Source organism: Sorex fumeus, unplaced genomic scaffold (genome assembly GCF_029834395.1).
Source record: "Sorex fumeus unplaced genomic scaffold, SorFum_2.1 ptg000098l, whole genome shotgun sequence".
In the NCBI taxonomy this organism is placed as follows: Eukaryota; Metazoa; Chordata; class Mammalia; order Eulipotyphla; family Soricidae; genus Sorex; species Sorex fumeus.
The window spans coordinates 36,211,184-36,232,827 of record NW_026606155.1 but is presented as its reverse complement, the minus strand read 5'-3'; the positions used below and the strand labels follow the sequence as shown (position 1 = coordinate 36,232,827).

The 21,644-nt window shown below is 38.7% G+C and overlaps 1 protein-coding gene across 2 annotated transcripts in view; it reads left to right on the top strand.

Moving 5' to 3' along the window:
- DAAM1 (dishevelled associated activator of morphogenesis 1) overlaps nucleotides 1-18,572 on the top strand; it is a 188,262-nt gene extending 169,690 nt beyond the window's left edge. For both annotated transcript variants that reach the window (XM_056133324.1, XM_056133323.1), the window contains 7 exons: nucleotides 1,063-1,151; nucleotides 2,110-2,278; nucleotides 5,023-5,130; nucleotides 7,162-7,222; nucleotides 10,066-10,197; nucleotides 14,357-14,527; nucleotides 15,883-18,572. In XM_056133324.1, the coding sequence (XP_055989299.1) occupies nucleotides 1,063-1,151; nucleotides 2,110-2,278; nucleotides 5,023-5,130; nucleotides 7,162-7,222; nucleotides 10,066-10,197; nucleotides 14,357-14,527; nucleotides 15,883-16,092 (940 nt within the window). In that variant the 3' untranslated portion in view covers nucleotides 16,093-18,572. The remainder of the gene's footprint in view (nucleotides 1-1,062; nucleotides 1,152-2,109; nucleotides 2,279-5,022; nucleotides 5,131-7,161; nucleotides 7,223-10,065; nucleotides 10,198-14,356; nucleotides 14,528-15,882) is intronic.
- Nucleotides 18,573-21,644: the final 3,072 nt, after the last annotated feature.

Below are 21,644 nucleotides of genomic sequence, written 5' to 3'. Positions count from 1 at the left end.
TTGGAAAAAAATGGGATTTCTCTTCAAAGTCACTGAATAGTAGAATCTAGACTGCAAATCCAGCCTATCTAATTGTATGGTATAACTCTGGAGAGAAGGCTGAACTCCAGTGCTACTGAAGGTTCTACCAGAGAGCAGATTAGGCAGTGATTTCTGAGGGTTAGGATGAGAATACCCTTCATTAACCCCACTTATTCTGGTATGGACTAGAGGTCAGTGTGGTCAGTGTGCATCCCTCTGCTCTGTGATCACTAACTGCTTTCTTGGAATGCAAAGCTTGTTATCTGAGGGAAGCTGATACAGAGTAAGCTGAAGAAATAAAGTTTGGAAATGTGAAGGTAGGAGAATGGGGAACAAATGCTAGAAACAAGTTTTGTTTTATAGTTTTGCCACATGTGAACTTTGTCGAAAGTTAAGAAGCATGGGAAGAGGGTTAAGAAATATCACTTTAGAGGACAATGAAGATAATATAGTGGGTAGGACATTTGCTTTGCAGGCTGCCGACTTGCATTCAATCCCCAGGACTATATATCATCCCTCAGGCCCTACCAGAAGTGACTCCTGATCATAGAGCCAGCAATAAGCCCTGAGCACAGCCAGATGTGCTCCCCGCCCCCACCCCCACCCCCCCAAAAAAAGAAAAGAAATGGCCATTTAGGAGTCTTACATGATCATTCCCATTTTTCCATGTTTACAAGAGGCACTAGCACTCTGTGGAAGGAAAGTGGGCTACAATCAATCGTGGTCAGGTCACACTTTTCTTTTAGCAGTTGTGTAATCTTTTTGAAGCTAAGTACCATGCAGCAGTTGTCCAAATACCTAATGTAGGTCAGAGGGAAATGGGTTCCCCAGAAAAAGCAGGCCTCATCCTCTGTGCTTCTCTCCAGGAGAATAATTAGTGCAAGTGAATTGAGTGGGTAAGTGAGGGATAGAGAGAGGAAGTGAGTTGACTGCATGTGGTTAGAGTAGAAACATGCTCTGAGGTACCTCTGCATCGATAACCACTGAGTGAACATAAATGTATTAAGCGAATGTTCATTAGTCCTTGCTTGTTTTTTACAGAATTAATCATTATCAGCAAAGATTGCAATCACTGTACTTCAAAAAGAAGTTTGCAGAGCGTGTGGCAGAAGTGAAACCTAAAGTAGAAGGTAAACCAGACTGAAATGGTGTTTATGCTCATCTATAAGTGAAATCCAAGTGCATATAGTAAATTATATTCCTTTGGTGATTTCCGAAGGGGGTGCAGGGGGTCCGGGGGCCATACCTGACACTGCTCAGTTTATTCCTGCGCTCAGGAATTAATCCTGGCATTGCTCGGGGGACCATATGGGATGCTGGGGATTGAACCCAGGTTGACTGTTTGCAATGCAAATGCCCTACCCGCTGTACTATTGCTCCAGCCCCTGATAATTGTTTAACCTCAAACTTTTTTGTCATTCTAATGGGTCATTACTGAGAATCTGCTTGACTGGTTGGCCTAGCTTCATTTGATTCCAGGGTTCACACACACTTTTTGGTCTTCTCTGTAGAATGGGTTTTTTGACAGTAGGATGGGTTTTTGGATATTGTTAGTGAGGAATTTATAGGACCACTGTTTAGCAATTGCACTTGTAATTAGTTTTCTTGCATTAGAACCTTACCAGATTTTTCTAAGAAATGGTTTAAGATATCATACACCTTGATTTTAAAGCTGTTAAGTTTTTTATTGTTTGAAATGTAAGCAAGGCAGCAGAAGAGAATGGCCACCAACGCAGGCTAGACTCAGGACTCTCCTCTCAAAGCCTGCTCTTTGATGATATGTGCAAGCAGTAACATGTAAGGCATCTGACCCATTTTACTATCAATGGAAATGATCAGTAATCCTGTTGATCTGACACATCAGGCCAAAACAGTATTTGCAAAAGAATTCGGGGCATTAATTGGTTGTTCTTTGTATTTGTACCTGCTTAACATTTATGAGTCAGTCAAGAAAGGGACTGGCAATAGGATTGTGAAGCTGTCTCCTGAGTCTTTGGAGCAAGTTGTTTCAGGTGTATAGGTATAGAATGGGTATCGCTGAAAAGGCTTGGTTATAATAATAGTGTTTTTGTGTATTTTGTTGTGAAGCAATTCGTTCTGGCTCTGAAGAAGTGTTTAGAAGCAGTGCCCTAAAGCAGTTGCTAGAAGTGGTATTGGCTTTTGGAAATTACATGAATAAAGGCCAGAGAGGCAATGCATATGGATTCAAGATAGCCAGCCTGAACAAGATTGCTGACACAAAGTCTAGTATTGACAAGTAAGTATGGGATCATCCAAAACTCAGAGGATCAAGGTGGTTCACTCAGACCTTAAGTTGCGCTCCTGGACCTCTGTTGCAACTTCAGGTTTGTTCTCTCCTTCTCATCATTCTCATTGTTTCTCCAACACAATCCTCTCCAGTGTCACAACCACAGGTATCCCCAAGTGCCTCTTGGCCATTTATCCATCCATTTTCTATCCACAGGAGTATCACTTAGTGTAAATTTTATGCTATGGAATTCTTTTAGTAAAACGATTATAGTAGAATATACTAAGGTTCACTCATCATAAATGTGAAGCTTGATGAATTCTCACAAATTTAATACATCTGGATAACCAGTACCCAGATCAAGAAAGATCAGGGAGACCAGAGGTAGTACAGTGGGTAAGTCACTTGCCTTTCATGGAGCTAACTCTGTTTAATCCCTGTTTAATCCCTAGCGTCACATATGGTTCCTTGAACACCGCAAGGTGTGGCCCTAAAATAAAAACAAACAAGAAACACTGTAAGAACATAGGAAGTCTTCTCAGGATCCTTTTAGTCTTTACCCCTTCATAGAACTGTTCTAGATAAGAACAAAACTGATGATAAAAAGTAAAGTTTGCTATGTTTGTAGATTATATTTTCCCTAATACATTGAGGCTGCCAGCTGTGTGGAAAAATTAAGATGTATCAATGCATTTTAGCTGTTGGTATTCAGCTGCTCATTTCAAGACTCATTAAAATGCATCCTAGAAAGTGCACAGCCCTGTGTGTTCAGTGAACTGAGTCTTGTTAGAGCTACTGAGATGTGAAAATGTACTGGTGGCCTTGACAGGTACACCACGGGTTTCCTGGCTCTAGTTTCCTATGACCCTCCCTCTCCCACTGCCCAATGCTGCACCTGTGTCTTATAAACCCATATTGCCTTCTAGAGTGCCCGCCAAGGCACCTGTTTCGATGAATTAATTTTGCTTGATCTGAAAACGTATGAGCAGGAGGGCTACGTTCACTCCTTGATATGCCTTGTTTCTTGTAATGATCAAATAATCAAGTGTGTGACGATTTTATTTTTTCTTCAAGAATTCGCATGTCAGGTGGAGTTCATACCCAATTCAGTCAGCCTAATCAGTGGCTGAATAAATAGCAGTACTCCTACAATTAAAAAAAAAAAAGAATTCACATGCCAAATGAGGTGATACGTGGATAGCAAATAAATTTGGATATTCTGACCTGATTATAAGTCATCCTACTCTAAGAAAAGCTTGTATGTATAACAAAAGATTTATATTATATATATATATATATATGTATCATACTGTAAAAAACAAAACATTTCTCTAAAATACAAAACAAAAAAAAAAGCAACACTCTTTCCTGTGAGGGAAGCTGGCATAGCCTCTCTCCTGCTGCTCCTTCAGCAATGGGCAAGTGAACAGGCATGTTGCTTCCTAGGACAACAGAATTCAAGTAGATGAGGCAGTGGGACATCTGCAGTATAGTGGCAGAAATTATTGGTCCCGCTTTACTCTGCTGAGCTTTCTTAATTATCGAGAGCAGAAAAATCATGAAAATGGTTTTAAAATGTTCACTTAGAGGAGTAAAATTGCATGGACTTCTTTGACACCACATGAGTAATCAGAAATGGTTTTTATTACTGTAGAAGTGAATATTTCTACAACTCTGTTTCAGTGTAGCTGGAAGTGGATGGGACTGTTGTGATTAGGTGGTAAGCAAACTAAGTTATGGGAGTGTTTTGGGTTTTTTTTTTTAAATGTATTTTTACCCTCTTGTTACTTTAAGTAAACCAGTGGTTCTTGACTCTGGCTGTATGTTAAACTCACCATGAAGTTTTTTTAAAAAATACCCAGACCTGGCCCCACCTCATTCCAAAGAAATGAATCTCCAGTTGGCCCAGGCATCTGGGGTCCAGGTAATTGTAATATGCGGTGGGGTGGCGTTGAGGACAAGGGACCGAACGCCCACAATTTGGCCAAACAAGACAGTGTTATCAGATGACTGCTTTTTCAACCCAGGTCAGTCAGGGTTCAGCCCCATCAGCACCAAAGAGGGAACTGGGGTATGCAGTTAGGAACTGAAGTGTTGCTAAAATTAGAAAGTGGATTCTTGGCTGCAAGCATATCACACCCATGATGGCTTAGTCCTGGCCAGTTCTAAGACCAGGCATGAAATCAGGGCCTTCTGGCTTTCTGATCATTATGCACAGCAGCAGCAAAACAAATGAGTCAGATGCAAGGTACAGAAATTAGTAGAGTTGGAAGAAACCTTGGATGACAATTCTCAATAATTACCATGAGTGAGCTGCTACTCTGAACTTTTAGATTTGAGGCCAGAGCTGTCTCTTGGTGGATTAGACACCCACCACACCCTGCTCGCCCTAAGCTTAAGGAGCAGGCCTCGCCCGGGGTGGATGCATTGAAAAGCTGGTCTCCTTTGGCAGTGATTCACCTTCAGCACCGTCACCACCACATGACCCAGATTCTGAAGAATGCTCAGTCTGGGCCAAAGAAGAACTCTTAGCCCCCGCATGTCCTTTTCAGGGAATGTGTGCTTCCTGCTGGTTGATATTCACAGTAAGCTTCCATAGCTGTTCCCTTTCCCCCACTTCCCTTACAAAGCCCTACCTAACAGAAACCTCCAGAGTTTGAAATGAATGTATTTGTATGAGTTCAAGTACTTGAGTTTATCCCAATCAGAATGTGGAGGTATTAACTATGTTGAATGCTCTTTTTTAATCATAGGAACATCACACTTTTGCACTATCTCATAACTATTGTGGAAAATAAGTACCCCAAGGTTCTCAGCCTAAATGAAGAATTGCGGGACATTCCTCAAGCAGCAAAAGTAAAGTAAGTGTTTATGATTAATTGAGTTTTTTTAAAAAATCACTTGGAGTCTGCTTGAGGCACTGCCACAGTTAATACTGCATTAGAAAGTCCTCTGTTTGCTTTCCCCTACAATGTGTAGCATCACGTTTAATCATAACCAAATTATTTGAATGATCCCACAATTTGCAATCTAAATGTAGTACATTGACCCCAGTACATACCACTGGTGAGTTAATTAACACAGATTGCAGCACCGGTGACAACGTGTTCAGTGCCCTTGGAGTGGTTTTTTGTTTGTTTTTGTTTTGGGGGTTTTATTTTTGGATTTTGGGGTCACATTTGGCAATGCTTAGGAGTTATTCCTGGCTCTGCACTCAGGAATTACTCGTGGCGATGCTCAGACCATCTGGGATCCTGGGAATCAAACTCTGGTCAGCAGTACAGCCAACACCCTACCTGCTATACTATTGCTCCAGCCCCTTGGAGTGCAATTTTTAACTTTGCAAAGCCTAATTTTTTTAGTTACTAGTGGATAGGAAAGGAATGTGATTTTACTAGTCCTTTTAAAAGGCAGTTCTAAAATACTTGCATAAATGAAGGTATGTGGCTAAGCAAATAAAATACCTCAAGGTAAGAGCATTTGCTAGTTCTTTTCCCATCTGCATACGTCCAGAAAGCAGCTATAGTCTTTTAATGGAAAGCAGCCTTTATGCAAATGAAGAAACTAAAAATAAAATGGCAAGTTGCCAAACTTTCACCACAAACTTCGCACCACTTCTCAGAGATGAGGAGTAGGCAATTTTTCTTCAGCAATTCTCTCTCTCTCACCCACTGCCTCCTGCACCCCCTACACCCCAAGCTCATTTTTAAACATATTTAAACTGCATCTTTTTGCAGTGAATTCAAAATGTATGATGATCAGCTAATTTTTTTTCCCCTCTCTAAGGCAGTGGAAATGAAAATCAGTTATTACAACTCTAAGAAAAACTACATTTCATTGAAATTTAAGCCGTCACCTCATAACACTCATTATCAGAGCTTTAGTGAAAAGCAGTGAACTAATGATATAGAGCAGCTTATAAACGTGATCATGAATAAGCCAGTTCCTTTTATTTGTTCAAGCAAAATGTCTCAAACTTATTTCCACCTAGAGTCATTTGCTTAAGTATGGTTTGGGCAAGATTAAAGCACAAACTACTTTGTATAGATGGGAGATCTTTATAGTCTGGTTCGTTTCCTCTACCCATCTTGGAGAGCCTGGCAAGCTACCAAGAGTATTCAATATGCCAAACACAGTAACAAGAAGTCTCACAATGGAGACGTTACTGGGCCCGCTCGAGCAAATCGATGAATAACGGGAGGGCAGTGATGATGATGATGATCATAAGTTTAAACCTATAAGACATATTTGCTGGCTGGAAAACAAAAATACAATTCCATAACCCAAATTTTTTCATTTTAAAGTGCATTTGTCTTAATGCCTCTTTTCTTGTGTCTTAATATTCAGCAACTATCTTTTTGCTTCTGACATACTTTGTTTAGCATTACCTCCTCAAATTCCATTTATGTTGTCATGAAAGAAGATCATCTTTCTTTTTCGCTGAGTAGTATTCCATTATACTCATATGTCATAGCCCCTTTTTTAGTCATGTTGTTATAGCATTTAGGTGTCTTCCATATCTTGGCTGTTGTGAATAATGCTGCTATGAACATAGGGGTACAGATACATTTCAAATCAGTGTTTTATATTCAGTGGGTAATATATGGGAGCAGCATTGCTGAATCATACAGTGTTTCTGGTTTTAGTTTGTTAAGAATTGCCATACCATTTTTCTAGAGGTTACACCTTTTTACATTCCCACTGATTCATTTTTCTCCATACCCTCCCCAATACTTACTGTTTAGTCATTTTGAATTTGGTTATTTTGAAGGGAATTTTAAACTTCAAAATAATAAGCTAGTTGGACCTCCAAGCATAGCATCTTTAAACCTGTCTTATATTTACTACGTGTAAATCCCAAATTGGTAACTGAAATGTTGCTACTGTCACAGCATGACCGAGCTGGACAAGGAAATAGGCACCCTGAGAAGTGGCTTGAAAGCAGTTGAAACGGTGAGTATTTGTTTTTTATTCTAATTCCTACTTTCTCTTTACTAGCCCTAGTGCTTGTAAATTCCAGCAGATGAGTTGCTGGTTGCCTTGGTGTGGGGAATAAACATTGATTAAAAAAAGAAAAACAATAAAAACAACAAGGAAGACACAAAGGCAGCTGTGTTTGGCCTGGCGGCTGGAATACAAGCAACAGGATGTCCTGGGGAGCTGCTGGTGTCAGAGCTAGGAAATAGGACCAGAAGTTCCCCTCTGTTTTCTGCCTTTGAGGCAGGACTCCTCAACATGGATTGGGCTCAAGAATGCCCTCGATGTTCAGTGTTTAAGAAGCAGTGTTTACTTTTGGTCATCCAGCAAGACTTCTGTTTCTGTGAACTGAGCCTTTGGGAAGTATTTATTGAGCAGGTACTTGTGTGGTGTCGGTTCTCAAGAGAGGAGGTCAGGGGAATTCAGAAACCTGCCCTCCTGGTGTTGCAGTGGCAGAAAAAATTCCAACCGGTGAGCACTCACCATGGCTCAGCCTGGCCATGTCCAGATAAGCACAGTGAGAGCCAGGGTGCCTTGAGGAGGACAGTGGATTTAGGTTCATCCATCCAAAGCTTGGTGAGATTGGAGATATTAGAGGACATTTCTCTCCTGGAAGAAGTAAACTTTGAGCTGTGTCTGAGAAAGAAGTTGTGGTGAAGTTGAGCAAATAGGAAAGATGTGGATTGAGGAATAGGAGAACTTGGTGAGTTCAGGAATGGGGGGGTGGGGGTGGAGAGCAGGACAAGTTCCCAGAAAGGGATTACAGGAGCGCCTTCCCCTTCTTAACAGTTCAAATGATAAGATATAGACTTTGGGGCTGGAGCCATAGCATAGGGGGTAGGGCGTTTGCCCTGCATGCAGAGGACCCAGGCATGCAGGCATGATTCCCAGCATCCCATATGGTCCCCTGAGCACCGCCAGGAGTAATTCCTGAGTGCAAAGCCAGGAATAACCTCTGTGCATTGCCGAGTATGGCTTAAAAAGCAAAAAAAAAAAAAAAAAAAAAAAGATACAGATTTAAAGCAAATATTACCGGGAAGATCTTCACCTACCCAAGTATTTATGCATCCTAAGTGTTTTGCAGTTATCACTTCCATTGTTTAAAAGTATTAAAGATGATATTCTCCTGATTTTATACTTCAATCAAACACTTTGAAGTTGCTTTCATATTTCTATCTTCCCCTTTCACCTACCCCCGCTAACCCTACCCTAGAGATACTCATTTTTAGGCCAAAATACTAGTGTTCTGGTGATTTCTTCCAGTCAGAGCAAGCCCCACAATTGATGTGTCTCCTTACACTAGCATTCGATTTTCATGGTGTAGATAATTGTCTTCCCTCTATCAGTGAAGAAATTGAGACCCAGGCCACTTAGCATAAGAAGAATCAAGCCATGGGTCTGGAGATGTGACTTATGTCATTCAAGGCCCTGGCTTTAATCACAGCACCATGTGCTTCCCCACTATATCTCCCTGAACTGCTGGGTGTGTCTGTGATGATAGCAATAACAAAAAAAGAAAGAAAAAAAAAACCACACTAGTAGAGTTGAGTCTGAATCAGAACCCTTAGTCCATGATCTGCTCATTCCTTGCTGTTAGTGCTCTGCCAAAGAAGTTGCAAAAAATAAATAAATAAATAAATAAATAAATAAATAAATAACCAAAGTACCAGAGAGATAGTGAAGTAGGTAAGGTGCTTGCCCTGTATGCAGTCAAACTCCAGTTCAAATTCCTAGCACCAGATACAGTTACCCAAAACTCAACAGAAGTGATACCTGAGCACAGAGCCAGGAGTAAACCCTGACTACTACCAGATATTGCCCAAAAACAGAGGGAGTGGGGGGAGAGAGAAAGAGAGGAGAGAGAGGAGAGAAAAACCTAGACTTAGGTAAGTTAAGTGATACATAGCATTACTGGTGCTCGAGTTAAAAAAAAGTAAAGGCCCTCCCGTTGATCATCGATTTGCTCGAGCGGGCCCAGTAACGTCTCCATTGGAGACTTTGTTGTTACTGTGTCTGGCATTACTGGTGCTAAGACTCTGAAATCAGGCAAACCCGAGTGAAAATTCTGACTCTGTCACTTACCAGTTATTTGACTTTGAGCAAAGAATTAAAGCCTTCTAAATCTGATTTAAGTGTGTGTACAGTGCCTCACTTATAGAGGTATAATGGGATTAAATAAGAAAATATATGTGGCAATGGCTGAGATTAATTAATGGAATTATATTTGAGTCAGCCGTGTGTTCATCTAATTAATAGATACAGATAATTAACAAGAGATTAATACTCCTACTGGCCTCCTCACAAAAACAAGAGTATAGAGAAAAAGAAAAAATGTAGCTGTTAATGGTGCCAAAGGCTATAGTTAAAATTCTACTGACCCAGATATCATAGTTGAGGAAGTAATTAGACTTGGCATAAGGGAAAAGAAGAAAAAAATTGGAACACCAGAATTCTCAGCACAGACTATCTATAGTCAGACTTTCTTGCTTTCAGCCACACATCCTTTTAAATCAATTTGCTCTCCATTATTTATTTCACTTCTATTTTATCAAAATTCTAACCTGCTTTCTAAAGACAGTATAAGAAAAATTTCTTTGGTTGTTGATTAAATTGCTGGTTTTTCAGATATGTATGTACATGTGGGCATGAATTAGGTGTAGTGGATGGAAGGGTAAGGGAGCTAGACTATTACAAAATGTTTAAGGACTAATCTCGATGTGTTTGCCATGCTGATTTATTCCATTTAAGGCATAAGAAAAATAAACTAGGTATGTCTGTCTGTGAAACTCATGTTGACATTATTCATTTCCTGTGTCAAGGAGCTGGAATATCAGAAGTCTCAGAATCCACAACCTGGAGATAAGTTTGTGTCTGTTGTCAGCCAGTTCATCACAGTGGCCAGCTTCAGCTTCTCCGAGGTTGAAGATCTTCTAGCAGAAGCTAAAGATCTGGTAAATGTCCACTCTGCACCTGAGTTTTGTTAACTGGGCTGCTACTTTCAAATAATAGACTCTAAGAGCATTTTGGTTTCTTCAATGGGGATCAATTGGAAACACCCAGTACTCTGACATATCTGCATGATGTAAACCATAAGTACTGTGATAAGTTTTTCCTGGTTGATACTGAATCAAAGTTACTTCTGGGAATCAGAGAAAAGTGCCTTATGAAAACCAGAGGCAGAATAAAACATGAGCTCAGGGATGACCAAAGCCACATGCCTCGGTACCTATAAATAATCCACTCACCTGAGATGGTACTCAGGTGATGGGATGTCCCCTTTTGAAATCCCAGGATAACTTATCAAATGAGATGCATTATAATCCACAGGCTCACTGCAACAGACATATTTTCCAATAAGACATTTCTTTTTTTAGGATATTTGCTATTTAATTTTTTTTTTTTATGTAGAGGAAAAGGTCTTCCTCTCCACTTCTCTCAATTTTTTTCCTCTCCCTAAATATGGACATAATCATATGCATGTATGCATTTTCTCTCATTTCTTCTCATTTTTTGCAAATATTCAATCCCTAGCTCACCCAATTACAGTCTCTGATACCATCCACCTCTCACCCACCCACAATGCTCTTTTGCTTTAAAACTTGAATAGTGGCTGTCCTTTTCCTGTTGTCAGCTGTTTAGTTATAAATATGAATGATTACTTATGTACATGTATTATACACAAACTGGTTAAAATTCAGCAGTAGTATTTGCTAGGTGTGTTAGCTAGGGACCAAGGGCAACTAGCAACTAATCACTCCATGACTAGCCCCTGCCCTTCCCTGCAAACTTGAATCCAAGAGTACTGGTACTGCTCACATGTCCTGAGCATAGATCTGGCAGCTCAGTCCTTTGGAGTCCCCACAATTGCAATATAAAACCCCCAGTGAATACCAGAGCCAAATGTGCAAATACTTCAACCAAATATGACTCCCCACCATCACCACCTCCTCCCACTCACAACAATGCAAAAGAAAGGAGAGACGAGAACCAAGGTACATGGGCTAATCTCCAGCTTCATGAAGGAGGTGGGAGGACAATACCTGTTCAGTTGACTGCTGGGAGAGAGCTGCCCTTTGCTAGCCGGTGATTGCCGCAGTCAACAAGTACCAGCAGCCTCCATGGTGGGAGGCCCTGAGCACCAGTGTATTATGTACTCACTGTGCTTTCGAACCCGCATTTTTTTTGTTTTGTTTTTTTTATTAGTGAGACATCATGAGGTACAGTTGTAGACTTACAAATTTTTGTGCTTGAGTTTCAATTATACAATGATCAAATACCCATCCCTCCACCAGTGCCCATTTCCCACCACCACGGATCCCAGTATCCCTCCCACCCCCCATTCCCCCATCCCACCCTGCCTCTGTGGCAGGGCATTCCCCTTTGTTCTCTCTCTCTTATTGGGTGTTGTGGTCGAACCCACATTTTGTAAGGGAAGCGACTCCACCTGGATCTCAAGCCAGCCATTATAGTCCCTACCTCATTAAGGGTCCAAACAGTTCATAAAAATTAATTCAATTGGTAATTTGGGGTTTAAATGCACATTCACATAAAGCCTCCTTTTTTTTCTTTCTTTTTTATTTTTTTTTTCCTTAGTGTGGGAACTTTAGTCTGGGGCTAGTTTACTTCAGATTTCTAAGACTAAAATATACATGACTTCATCATCACTAGAATTCCTAGATAAAAAGATCATTCAGAATGACTTGAAGTGCATGAACTTGAATGTTTTAGGAACTCAGTTAAGAACTGTCTATTGCTGTTTTGTTCATGCCAGAACTTTTAGAAATTAGCTTATAAAACCATTTAGTGAGTGGGAATGCTGGGTAGCGTGTAAAGAATGTTGGGTTTTTCCCTAAAGAGCTCTGGTTTCTAACAGAATATTTCCAAATAAGTAAAACATTATGAGCTGCTCTGCAGTAAAAATAAAAAAATAAATAAATGTGCAAGGTTGGAGAGGTCTTTCAGGGGTTAAGGCACTTGCTTTGCATGCTGCCATCCTCAGACCAAATCTCCTAATCCAGATGATGGTCCATGTGAAGGTCTGTCACTGCCAGGGGTCTCTCCTGAGTACAGAGCCAAGCCAGGACCTCAGCACTTCTGGCTGTGACCAGCAGAAAGGGAAAGGAAAGGGAAAGGGAATGGAAGAAAGTTTTTGTTATAAATTTAAAGATAGGAAATAATCATTTAGGAAATGTTATAAAATACATATAACTTGATCAGTTATTTAATAATAAATATGTGCAACAATTTCTTTAAGTAGTTATTATTGAATACTTAAATAGCAGAGAATAAATGTCTACCTTAATATTAGAGAATATCTACCAAAATGTTATTGAAGTATTAGAAAAACAACAATATGTAAAGACAAAAATGCAAGAGAAATAAAAGCAGAAACATGGGAATAAAGACTATACAGACACTTCATAGTTGAAATATGAAGAAAGTTAAGATCTGAAAAATGTTAATTAGCTGATTGGGCATGGAAGGATTGAAGAGTCATTTGACTTTGAAGCTAAGGGACACTATCCATAGTGATTTATGAATGTGAGCATTAGATCCTTAAAGAAATATTCTAACAGTTTGACTAGTATTAAATATTTGACTATCATAATAATGCTGAGACTCCTGAAAATCTGAAAGACTCAGTACTTTACTGAGTTATGAAGATAACCACCTGCAGAACAAATCATAGAAATGATTAGAATGAAAGGAATGCCCTGCCACAGAGGTAGGGTGGGATGGGGAGGATGGGGGGGTGGGAGGGATACTGGGACTGGTGGTGGTGGAGAATGGGCACTAGTGGAAGGATGGGTATTCGATCATTGTATAATCAAAACCCAAGCACAAAAATTTTTAAGTCTACAACTGTACCTCATGGTGTTTCACTAATAAAAAATTTAAAGAAAAAAAAAAACAACAAAAAAAGAAATGATTAAAATGGAAAATACTGTAGCACCATTTTATATATCTATATATAATATATTTTTAAACTATATATAATACCATAGACAACACTTTATGTATGGTACTTTATTTTTTAGTTCTCCTTTTAAAAACAATTAAGGGCTGGAGCGATAGCACAGTGGGTAGGGCGTTCGCCTTACAAGCGGCCAACATGGCCGACCCAAGTTCGATTCCTCCGCCCCTCTCGGAGAGCCCGGCAAGCTACCGAGAGTATTGGATATGCCAGACACAGTAACAACAAAGTCTCCAATGGAGATGTTACTGGGCCCGCTCGAGCAAATCGACGATCAACGGGAGGGCCTTTACCTTACCTTTTTAAAACAACTAAATGATATTTAGTTGTTTTAAAAGATTTTCATTAAAATAATGAAAAATAAAATATCATTGAAAGATTTGATTTGCATTGTGTCTTGCATTTTGTTTTCCAAAGTTTTAATTCTAAAATAAATTTTTAGAGTAAAATATATTTCAGTCATGAATTATTGGTTACATTGAATAGTCCATAATCAGCTGTTGTTTTCTAATTGAGAATCAGCATTATTAATTAATAATTTGGCATTATTATATAGGATTAAGAAAAACAACTACTGAATCCCATTTGCTTTTTATAGTGACCATACGCACCAAAAAATGATATTAAGCTATTTTAGAGAAAAGTTGATCACTTGATCACTTGACGTTCCATTAATCATCAATTTGCTCGAGCGGGCACCAGTAACGTCTCCATTTGTCCCTGTCACTTACAAGTATAGCCCAGTGGCGTCTGTTCATTCTAGGAACACGAAAAAGAAAAGTTAACAAGACAAATCTTCTTCCTGCTGAGTTTTCTCTTAGTTTTAAATCTTAAATGCTCTGTCCTACTATATATTTTTTTTTTTTTTTTTTTTTTGCTACAGTTTGGTTAATACAAGTCATGGGAGGTAATTGTTGACACTAAGTTGAAGTGAAGTCTAGAAGAATCATGTCTAAAGTCAAGGAGTCCTGACCGACCATTTCACTTTAGGAGTTGGTAGGCATACTCAGAGAGACACATCTACATTCACTAAAATCTAAGGAGTTGTATTTATTTCACTGTAAGCCTTCATTATTCTTGAGATATTCTTACCTTATCAAGGAACTGAACTGAACTTCTCAAATTTTTTTTTCCAGTTTACTAAAGCTGTAAAACACTTTGGGGAAGAGGCTAACAAAATACAGCCCGATGAGTTCTTTGGCATTTTTGATCAGTTCCTTCAAGCTGTGTCAGAAGCCAAACAAGAGAATGAAAACATGAGAAAGAAGAAGGAGGAAGAAGAGCGCCGAGCCCGCATGGAAGCTCAGGTAAGAGGACAATTCATCAGTCAGGTCTACCTCCTAGAAGTTCTATTGATGAGCTTAGTCTTTAAACAATATTCATTCTGGTTTGGTAGCCAAAAAAAGAGAGAGAGAGATCAAAGTACTCTCTAGGATGCTACTGGGCACTTCAATGGGTATAAAGTTTCTCTTGAGCAACTTGGCAGTATATATCCAAAGCTTAAAAAAAAATCCACACTCTTTGATCTAATATTTCATTTCCTAGAAATTATTCTAGAGAAAATCTGTACAAAGAGAGCAGAGATCTTAATAGCCTCAACTTGGAAGCAACCTATTGTTTACCAAAAGAAAATTGTTCTAAATGATCTAATAGCTACATAGTGGAATCTTTTCACAGGCCTTAAAAGTTGTTTCTCTTTTAGGGGGGATTGTTTTTTGGGGCGTTGCACCCAGTGGTGCTCAGGTCTTACTGACCCTGCACTCAGGAATCACTCCTACCAAACAAGGGGACCTTATGTAGTGCTAGGGATTGCTTGATGGCTATATGCAAGGCAGTACTATGTGGTAGCCCAGAGTTGTGTCTTTAAAGAATAGTTAAGAATTCAAGGAAGCTTAAAAAATGAATTTAACATTTTACAAAATGTCAAAATCATTTAATAAAAATAATTATTTTGTTTTTGTAATATTAACATAGAAAATCAAACAGTAGACTATATCCTCAAAAGATGCACATATTCCATCTCTTAGTAGTAAAATTAAGCCAATAACCCTTCTCTTACTTATTATTTGAATTATCTAAATTTTCTATAATATGTATTTATTTGCTGTTTTAATAATCAAAATTCCTTTTTGTGATGATGAGGATTGAACCCTGGGACTTGCTGTGCTCAACCGCTGAGCCACATCCCTGATCCAAAACTCTTCTGTAGCAGTATCCAGATCCAGTGACTACAGGCTGAGCCTTTGATTAAAGTAGTGCACTCTGATGATTTCCTCTCTTTGTAGCAAAAGAGAAGCCAACATTGGGGGGGGAGGGGCATTTAATATGATAGCTTTTTGTTTCCTAAATGAAAATGTGAATTCCCTCTTTACCGCCCTCACTTTCTTTTTTTAACTAAAAGTTTACCTAGGTTCTCTAAGTGGTGTGAGTTGGTATAGGTTCCACTGGCAAAGCATGGTCATTTCTCTTAATTGTCCATTCCTCCTCCAGTGAGACCTAAGTCCCAGTTACCACTCTCATGATATTGAAGGGAGCAAGGAGCTATAGGTGCCCATAACTCCTGGGATTTAAAGCATGTAGCCATCCACTGCCTCACCATCTTCCCTAAAACCCAAACTCAGCGTTTGATCCTTCTCTCTAAGAGGATGCTTTTTATTTGCAGCTCAAAGAACAACGTGAAAGGGAGCGTAAAATGAGGAAAGCGAAAGAAAACAGTGAAGAAGGTGGAGAATTTGATGATCTAGTTTCAGCTTTACGCTCAGGAGAAGTGTTTGACAAAGACCTTTCTAAACTGAAACGGAACCGCAAGCGTATCACCAACCAGATGACAGACAGCAGTCGGGAGAGACCAGTCACCAAACTGAATTTCTAATTTTCCCTGAATACTTTTTTAGAAAACTCATTAGCAGCCCCTTTGAAGTGAATAGAACTTTTCATTACACTGCCTTGTAATTTCGCACAGTGGCAATTTTTTCTTTTTTTCTGTGAGTGAATGCGTGAATGTATGTATATGTAAATGTATGTGTATATGTATATATATATTAAAAAAAGTGTATATAGAAGTCTGGATTTTGTCTGGAGACCTATATGTAAGGTTAAAAAAAAAGTCTATGTTAATGTATGTGCTCAGAAGCCTTTCATGTATGCATTCATATTGAGTGTGGTTCATTTTCTGTCCCTGAACACCATGTCTGTTCAGAAGCACAATACTATCTCCTGAAAGAGATGACAGAGACATTCCCTAGAGTAAAAGAAAAAGAAAAAAAAATCTGAGAAATATTATATGGTTTCCAAGCTTGGTATGCTTTTAAATTCTTTTCATTGGTAGAGCTGGTGTTGGAAACGTACAGAAGATAAATGGGTTTTGATAGCTGAGTGTGGTGCTGGAGACATCACATCGGTAGTTGGCAGAATCAGCTATGAAGTTCTGACATGGGTGTGGGGATTCAGTGTGTAAATGTGTATTGAGAACTCTGCACACAATCTGAATTATGTAGAATGTCAGCCAGAATTCTTTTATATATTTAAAACTTGGACATAAACTTTTTTCCTATTGCTTTGAGTTTTCCGCTGAGCGCTCTTGATGATTTCTTTACATTACTTTCGGAAAGAACACTATTTATCTAAATGCAGTCTCTGTTCTTGTCAAAGAACAGAGATTGCCAGAATGTGTTTGTTATTCTAACAAAATAGCTGTAGAAACATGTAAAAATAAAAAATTCCACCCAAGACCTAAAAAGAGGAGTTCTCTGATGGGATAAACATTTAAAACATTTTTTTAATGGGGTGCCTTTTTTGTATTTTGTTTTATAGGACAAGCTGCATCTTCTGTAAATATAGGTCTGAACTTAAGGACATTTAGTGAATGCACAAAATGTTGACAACACCACAGAGATGCCAAGATCTATTTATCTCTTAAGCCTGTTTGAAGCAGTTTGCTGTTTATATGTTGTCATTTAAAATTGTGTGTCAGTAAAGCTACCTGTAAAATTTCAGTCCAAAAGATAAAGCTCTCAGGGAGAAATGAATAAAAACAATGAACATTAGAAAAGAAAATATAGATGCTTACCATTAACTTACCAACTCTTAATATCCTTAAATTATATGATATATAAAGAGGACTGTTAACTGTTGCTTTTCTTTGTCTTTTTTTTTTTTTGGCTTTATTTATTTGTAGTTGGGGAGGATGAAGTTTCTCTCTTTTCTTTCCATCAATCATATTGTGGTTTGGTTTCCTGTGGAGAGAGTAGTTTATCCTGTTGCACTAGACCATTATTAAATTGAGTTTTTCAGTCAATTAACAAATATTTATTAAACATCTACTATGTCCCAGGCATAGTAGGGTTTCAGTGGTAAGTAAGCAAGACAGTCCCTGCCCCCAAGGAGCTTGAGTTCTAATGGGGATCATACGGGGAATAGAATTCCAATGTGTGCGCTGCATAGGAATTGTGCTATTTAAAACTCATTTGTATAGACTCTAATGCTTAGTACAGATGGCATGGTCTCTGTGCTATGTGAAAGCTGTGAAATAGTGCTCTAAGAGTTGTCAAGAGCTGTGGTTTTACATTTTCCCCCCTCATTGCAAACTTAGTGACTGTCTGCACAATGTACGGAAGAAAATGATTCAAGCCAAGAGCAGTCACAAACACCCAGCAGAGACTGTGCTTCCCCTACCCCTAGTTACCAAGGTCTGTAAATCTCCATGGATAACATGCAGCCAGATACAGCTTGAAAAGATGTGGAGATGAGGAGTGGGATATGCTGATGGTTGGTCTAGTCCTTACTTAACTAAAGTGCCTCTATGTATATTCTTTTCTATTTATAGCAGGAGAAATTTTGGTCTGGCTCAATGTTGAAACTATTTAGAACGTGGCTCTGTTTCACGGTTTAAGGAATAGACAAACGGAGTCCCACATAGGAGCAGGCAGGTAGCATGTCCCTGTGCCCTTGGCAAGCTTCCTCATTTTGATTTGATAATCCTGGTGGGCCTCCCTTACCATTTCCATGTTTGGTTTCTTTCCCCAAAAACTGTGTGCAGGTAATTCTATGTGCCATTGTTGAAGAAAAATCTACTTTTTTAGATTGGTGCTGGTGTAAGTAGCCACTTTTCTCTCTTGGGTGTGTATTTTCAAGGTTTTTTTGTGTTTTTAAATTAATGCCAAAAAAGAAAAAGCATTATAATTTGTAAACTTAATTTTATGTCTTGTATCTTATTAGCTTAGTAGTTGGAACCACTTAGTCTTTAGGTGCAAGACTGTTGTTAGAGTACAAAGAAAAAATGTTGTATGTGTTATAAGACTGTACATTTTTAATAGCAATATGCAATAAAGAAATGAATTCATTGGTTGTATGTATATGCTTTCTCCAGTTATTGAAACAGCATTTTCATTTTTGTTCTCTCTACCATCAAGTTGAAATTTTGCAAGTTGTTTATTAACCTGATACATACATACATACGGGACCAAGAAGGGTATCATTCTCTGACAGCATTAAGTGTGTCCAGAGTTTACCATGTGCTACCTCTTCCTATAAACTTCTTATATAATTTTATATGTAATATGTAGTTTCATTGGGCCTATAGGTGAAATTATTCAACTTCAAATTTTTCAATTATTGTTTCAGTGAATATTTGAAAAAATTATTTTCTAGGATCAAATCCTTTTTTAATTTTGAAGAATTTATTTTTGTAATACTACAAATTTGGAAAGTATCACTTGTACTGAATAAGGACTGTGTATTATAAATATTTTCTAAAGATTTCACCGATACCATTTTTACCATTAACTAAATTTGAACTGAAACTGCAAAAAAAAAAAATTGTCCTGTGATTAATAGAGTGCCCAAACTTCTTTTTTTAATCCTTCTGATCTTTGAAATGTATTTATGATATTCCTATAACCAGCGTCATTTTCATCTAGTCACTGGATTCTGATGGTATCTAAAGGCTATTTTGTTTTCTGAAAGCTGGCATTTACCTAGAGACCCTTTTACATGGCAGAAAATTTTTATTTTTTTAGATTATTTTTTATAACTTTTTCAAAGTCTAGTTTAGGTAACATGGCTACAGTAGTATTAATGTGGGACTAGTGAGATAGTGCAGGGGTTAAAGAGCTTGCCTTCCTTGATTCTGACTGGGTCATTCCTTATCACCCTAGATATTCCTCCAAGCGTGATCCCTGAGCACAGAGCCAAATGTAAACCATAAACACTGCCAGCTTTGACCCAAAACCCCCAATAATAGCATAACATTTATAGTATTGATGTCCAAATTTACTATACCCCACCTTGACCAAAGTGCCTCAGATACTCCACCACTACTTCTATCACCTTTAGTTCTCCCATTCCCTGCCCTTACTCTGGTGCTTGATAATCTGTGTTGTAATCCCAAAGCCAAGGCTTTGTCACTGTTCCGTACTGTTATTTCCTTGCTTCGTTTTTTCCTGTACTACAGATGAGTGATATCATCTGATCTTTGTCCTCCCTCTGACTTAATTTTGCTTAATGTAATACTCTCCAGTTATATCAAGTTGTAGCAAACTGCAAGATTTCATTTTATACTGCAGAGAACTCCATTGTGTACATATACTACAACTTCTTTATGCACTCATCTGCCGTTGGATATTTTCATATCCTGGCTTTTGTACTAAGTGCTGCAGTGATTGTAGTATGCAATATATCTTTTGGAACTAATGATTTTGTGTTTTGGGGGGAGGTGTCAAGAAGTGGAATCACTGGGTCATATGGGAGACACAGGCAGAACATCCCAGGACACAGATCTCATAAGTATCTTCAGTGATTTGAATCCATTAGCAAAGATAACAAAAATAGATCATTCTATTTCAAATTAAAAAGGTTTCACATGGCAGAAAAACTCCATCTAAAATAAAAACACTATTGAATGGAAGAGAATATTTGTAGACAGTACAATGAAGAGGCAATATGGCAATACACAGTGACAGATTAAAAAAAAACCATTTTTTAAAAATGGTGAGAACCAGAGTCCTGGTGAACTTGAGGTTACCAACAGCAGGACACCAGTGCGGTGGGGAGGGTCATTGGAAGGGGACACTGGTAAAATGGGGGTGGGAAGCAGACACTCTGATGGTGGTTGTGGTATTAGAAATTGTATGTATGAAACCCTACCATTAACAGTACTGTAAATCACAGTGCTTTAAAATACATATGTATACATACGTATAATTAGAACCTGGGGGGGATGGGGAAGATGAATAAACATTTCCCCGAAGAATTCATACAGTTGGTCAGTAGACATATGAAAAAGCATTCATTATCACTTATCAGAGAAATTTAATTTAAACAACAGATACCATCTTACACCAGAGAGAATGGCATGTATCAAAAAGAAAACCAATGTTGGCAGGAATATGATGGAAAGGAACCCTCAACTCACTATTGGTCGAACTATCTGGTTTGGCCTCTGTGGAAAACTATGGAGAGTCCTTAAAAAAAGAATAGAAACTTATAAAAATCAGCAAATTTTATACCCAAGCTCACAAATTGGCCCATTGTTCACTTGCACATATATGCATGTGCTGCTATGTACAGAACCATATAGATCCTCAGTTTCCCTTAGTATACTAATAGAAATCACTGTCATCCCATTGTTCATCAATTTACTCAAGCGGGCGCCAGTAACATCTCCATCCCAGCCCTGAGATTTTAGCAGCCTCTCCTTACTCGTGTAATAGAAATAGGGGGAAATATCAAACCTTAAATTTTCTGAACCATTACATTTACTTTCATGTCTTTAGTTCCACCCAGTTTCTCCACCACCAAAAATCATCTCAGGGGAAAATGTGCATCTGACAGAGGAGAGACGTATTTGATCCCTCCAATACTCTATTCCTTTTCTTTAACCTAAAGTGGGTTTATGTGAGGCAAAGAACAATTTTTATTTCACTAATGTGGACACATTTGGAAGTTCCAAGGCTGAGAATGTAGCTCAGCAATATGCCTCATCTGTGTAAAACCCTGGGTTCAGCCCCCAGAACCCAGGTTTTTGTTTGTTTTTAAGTAGCATCACCAATTCCCTATCAAGTGGAAAGTTTAAGAACCTCCAAGGTTTAATAACTACTTGATATGCTTAGCATTGAGAAACTTAAGACTGTATACAGATTTAAAGTTACTGAAGCTGCGGCTAGAGCGATAGCACAGCGGGTAGGGCGTTTGCCTTGCACACAGCCAACATGGCCAATACAGGTTCGATTCCCCGCATCCCATATGGTCCCCCGAGCACTGCCAGAATAGTAATTACTGAGTGCATGAGCCAGGAGTAACCCCTGAGCATCGCTGGGTGTAACCCAAAAAAGCAATAAATAAACAAAGTTACTGAAGCTTCTTGCATGGGGGTTGGCGTAGACCTTTCCTTAGATGGAAAGTGATCCTTTCCTCTGTGTGGTATAC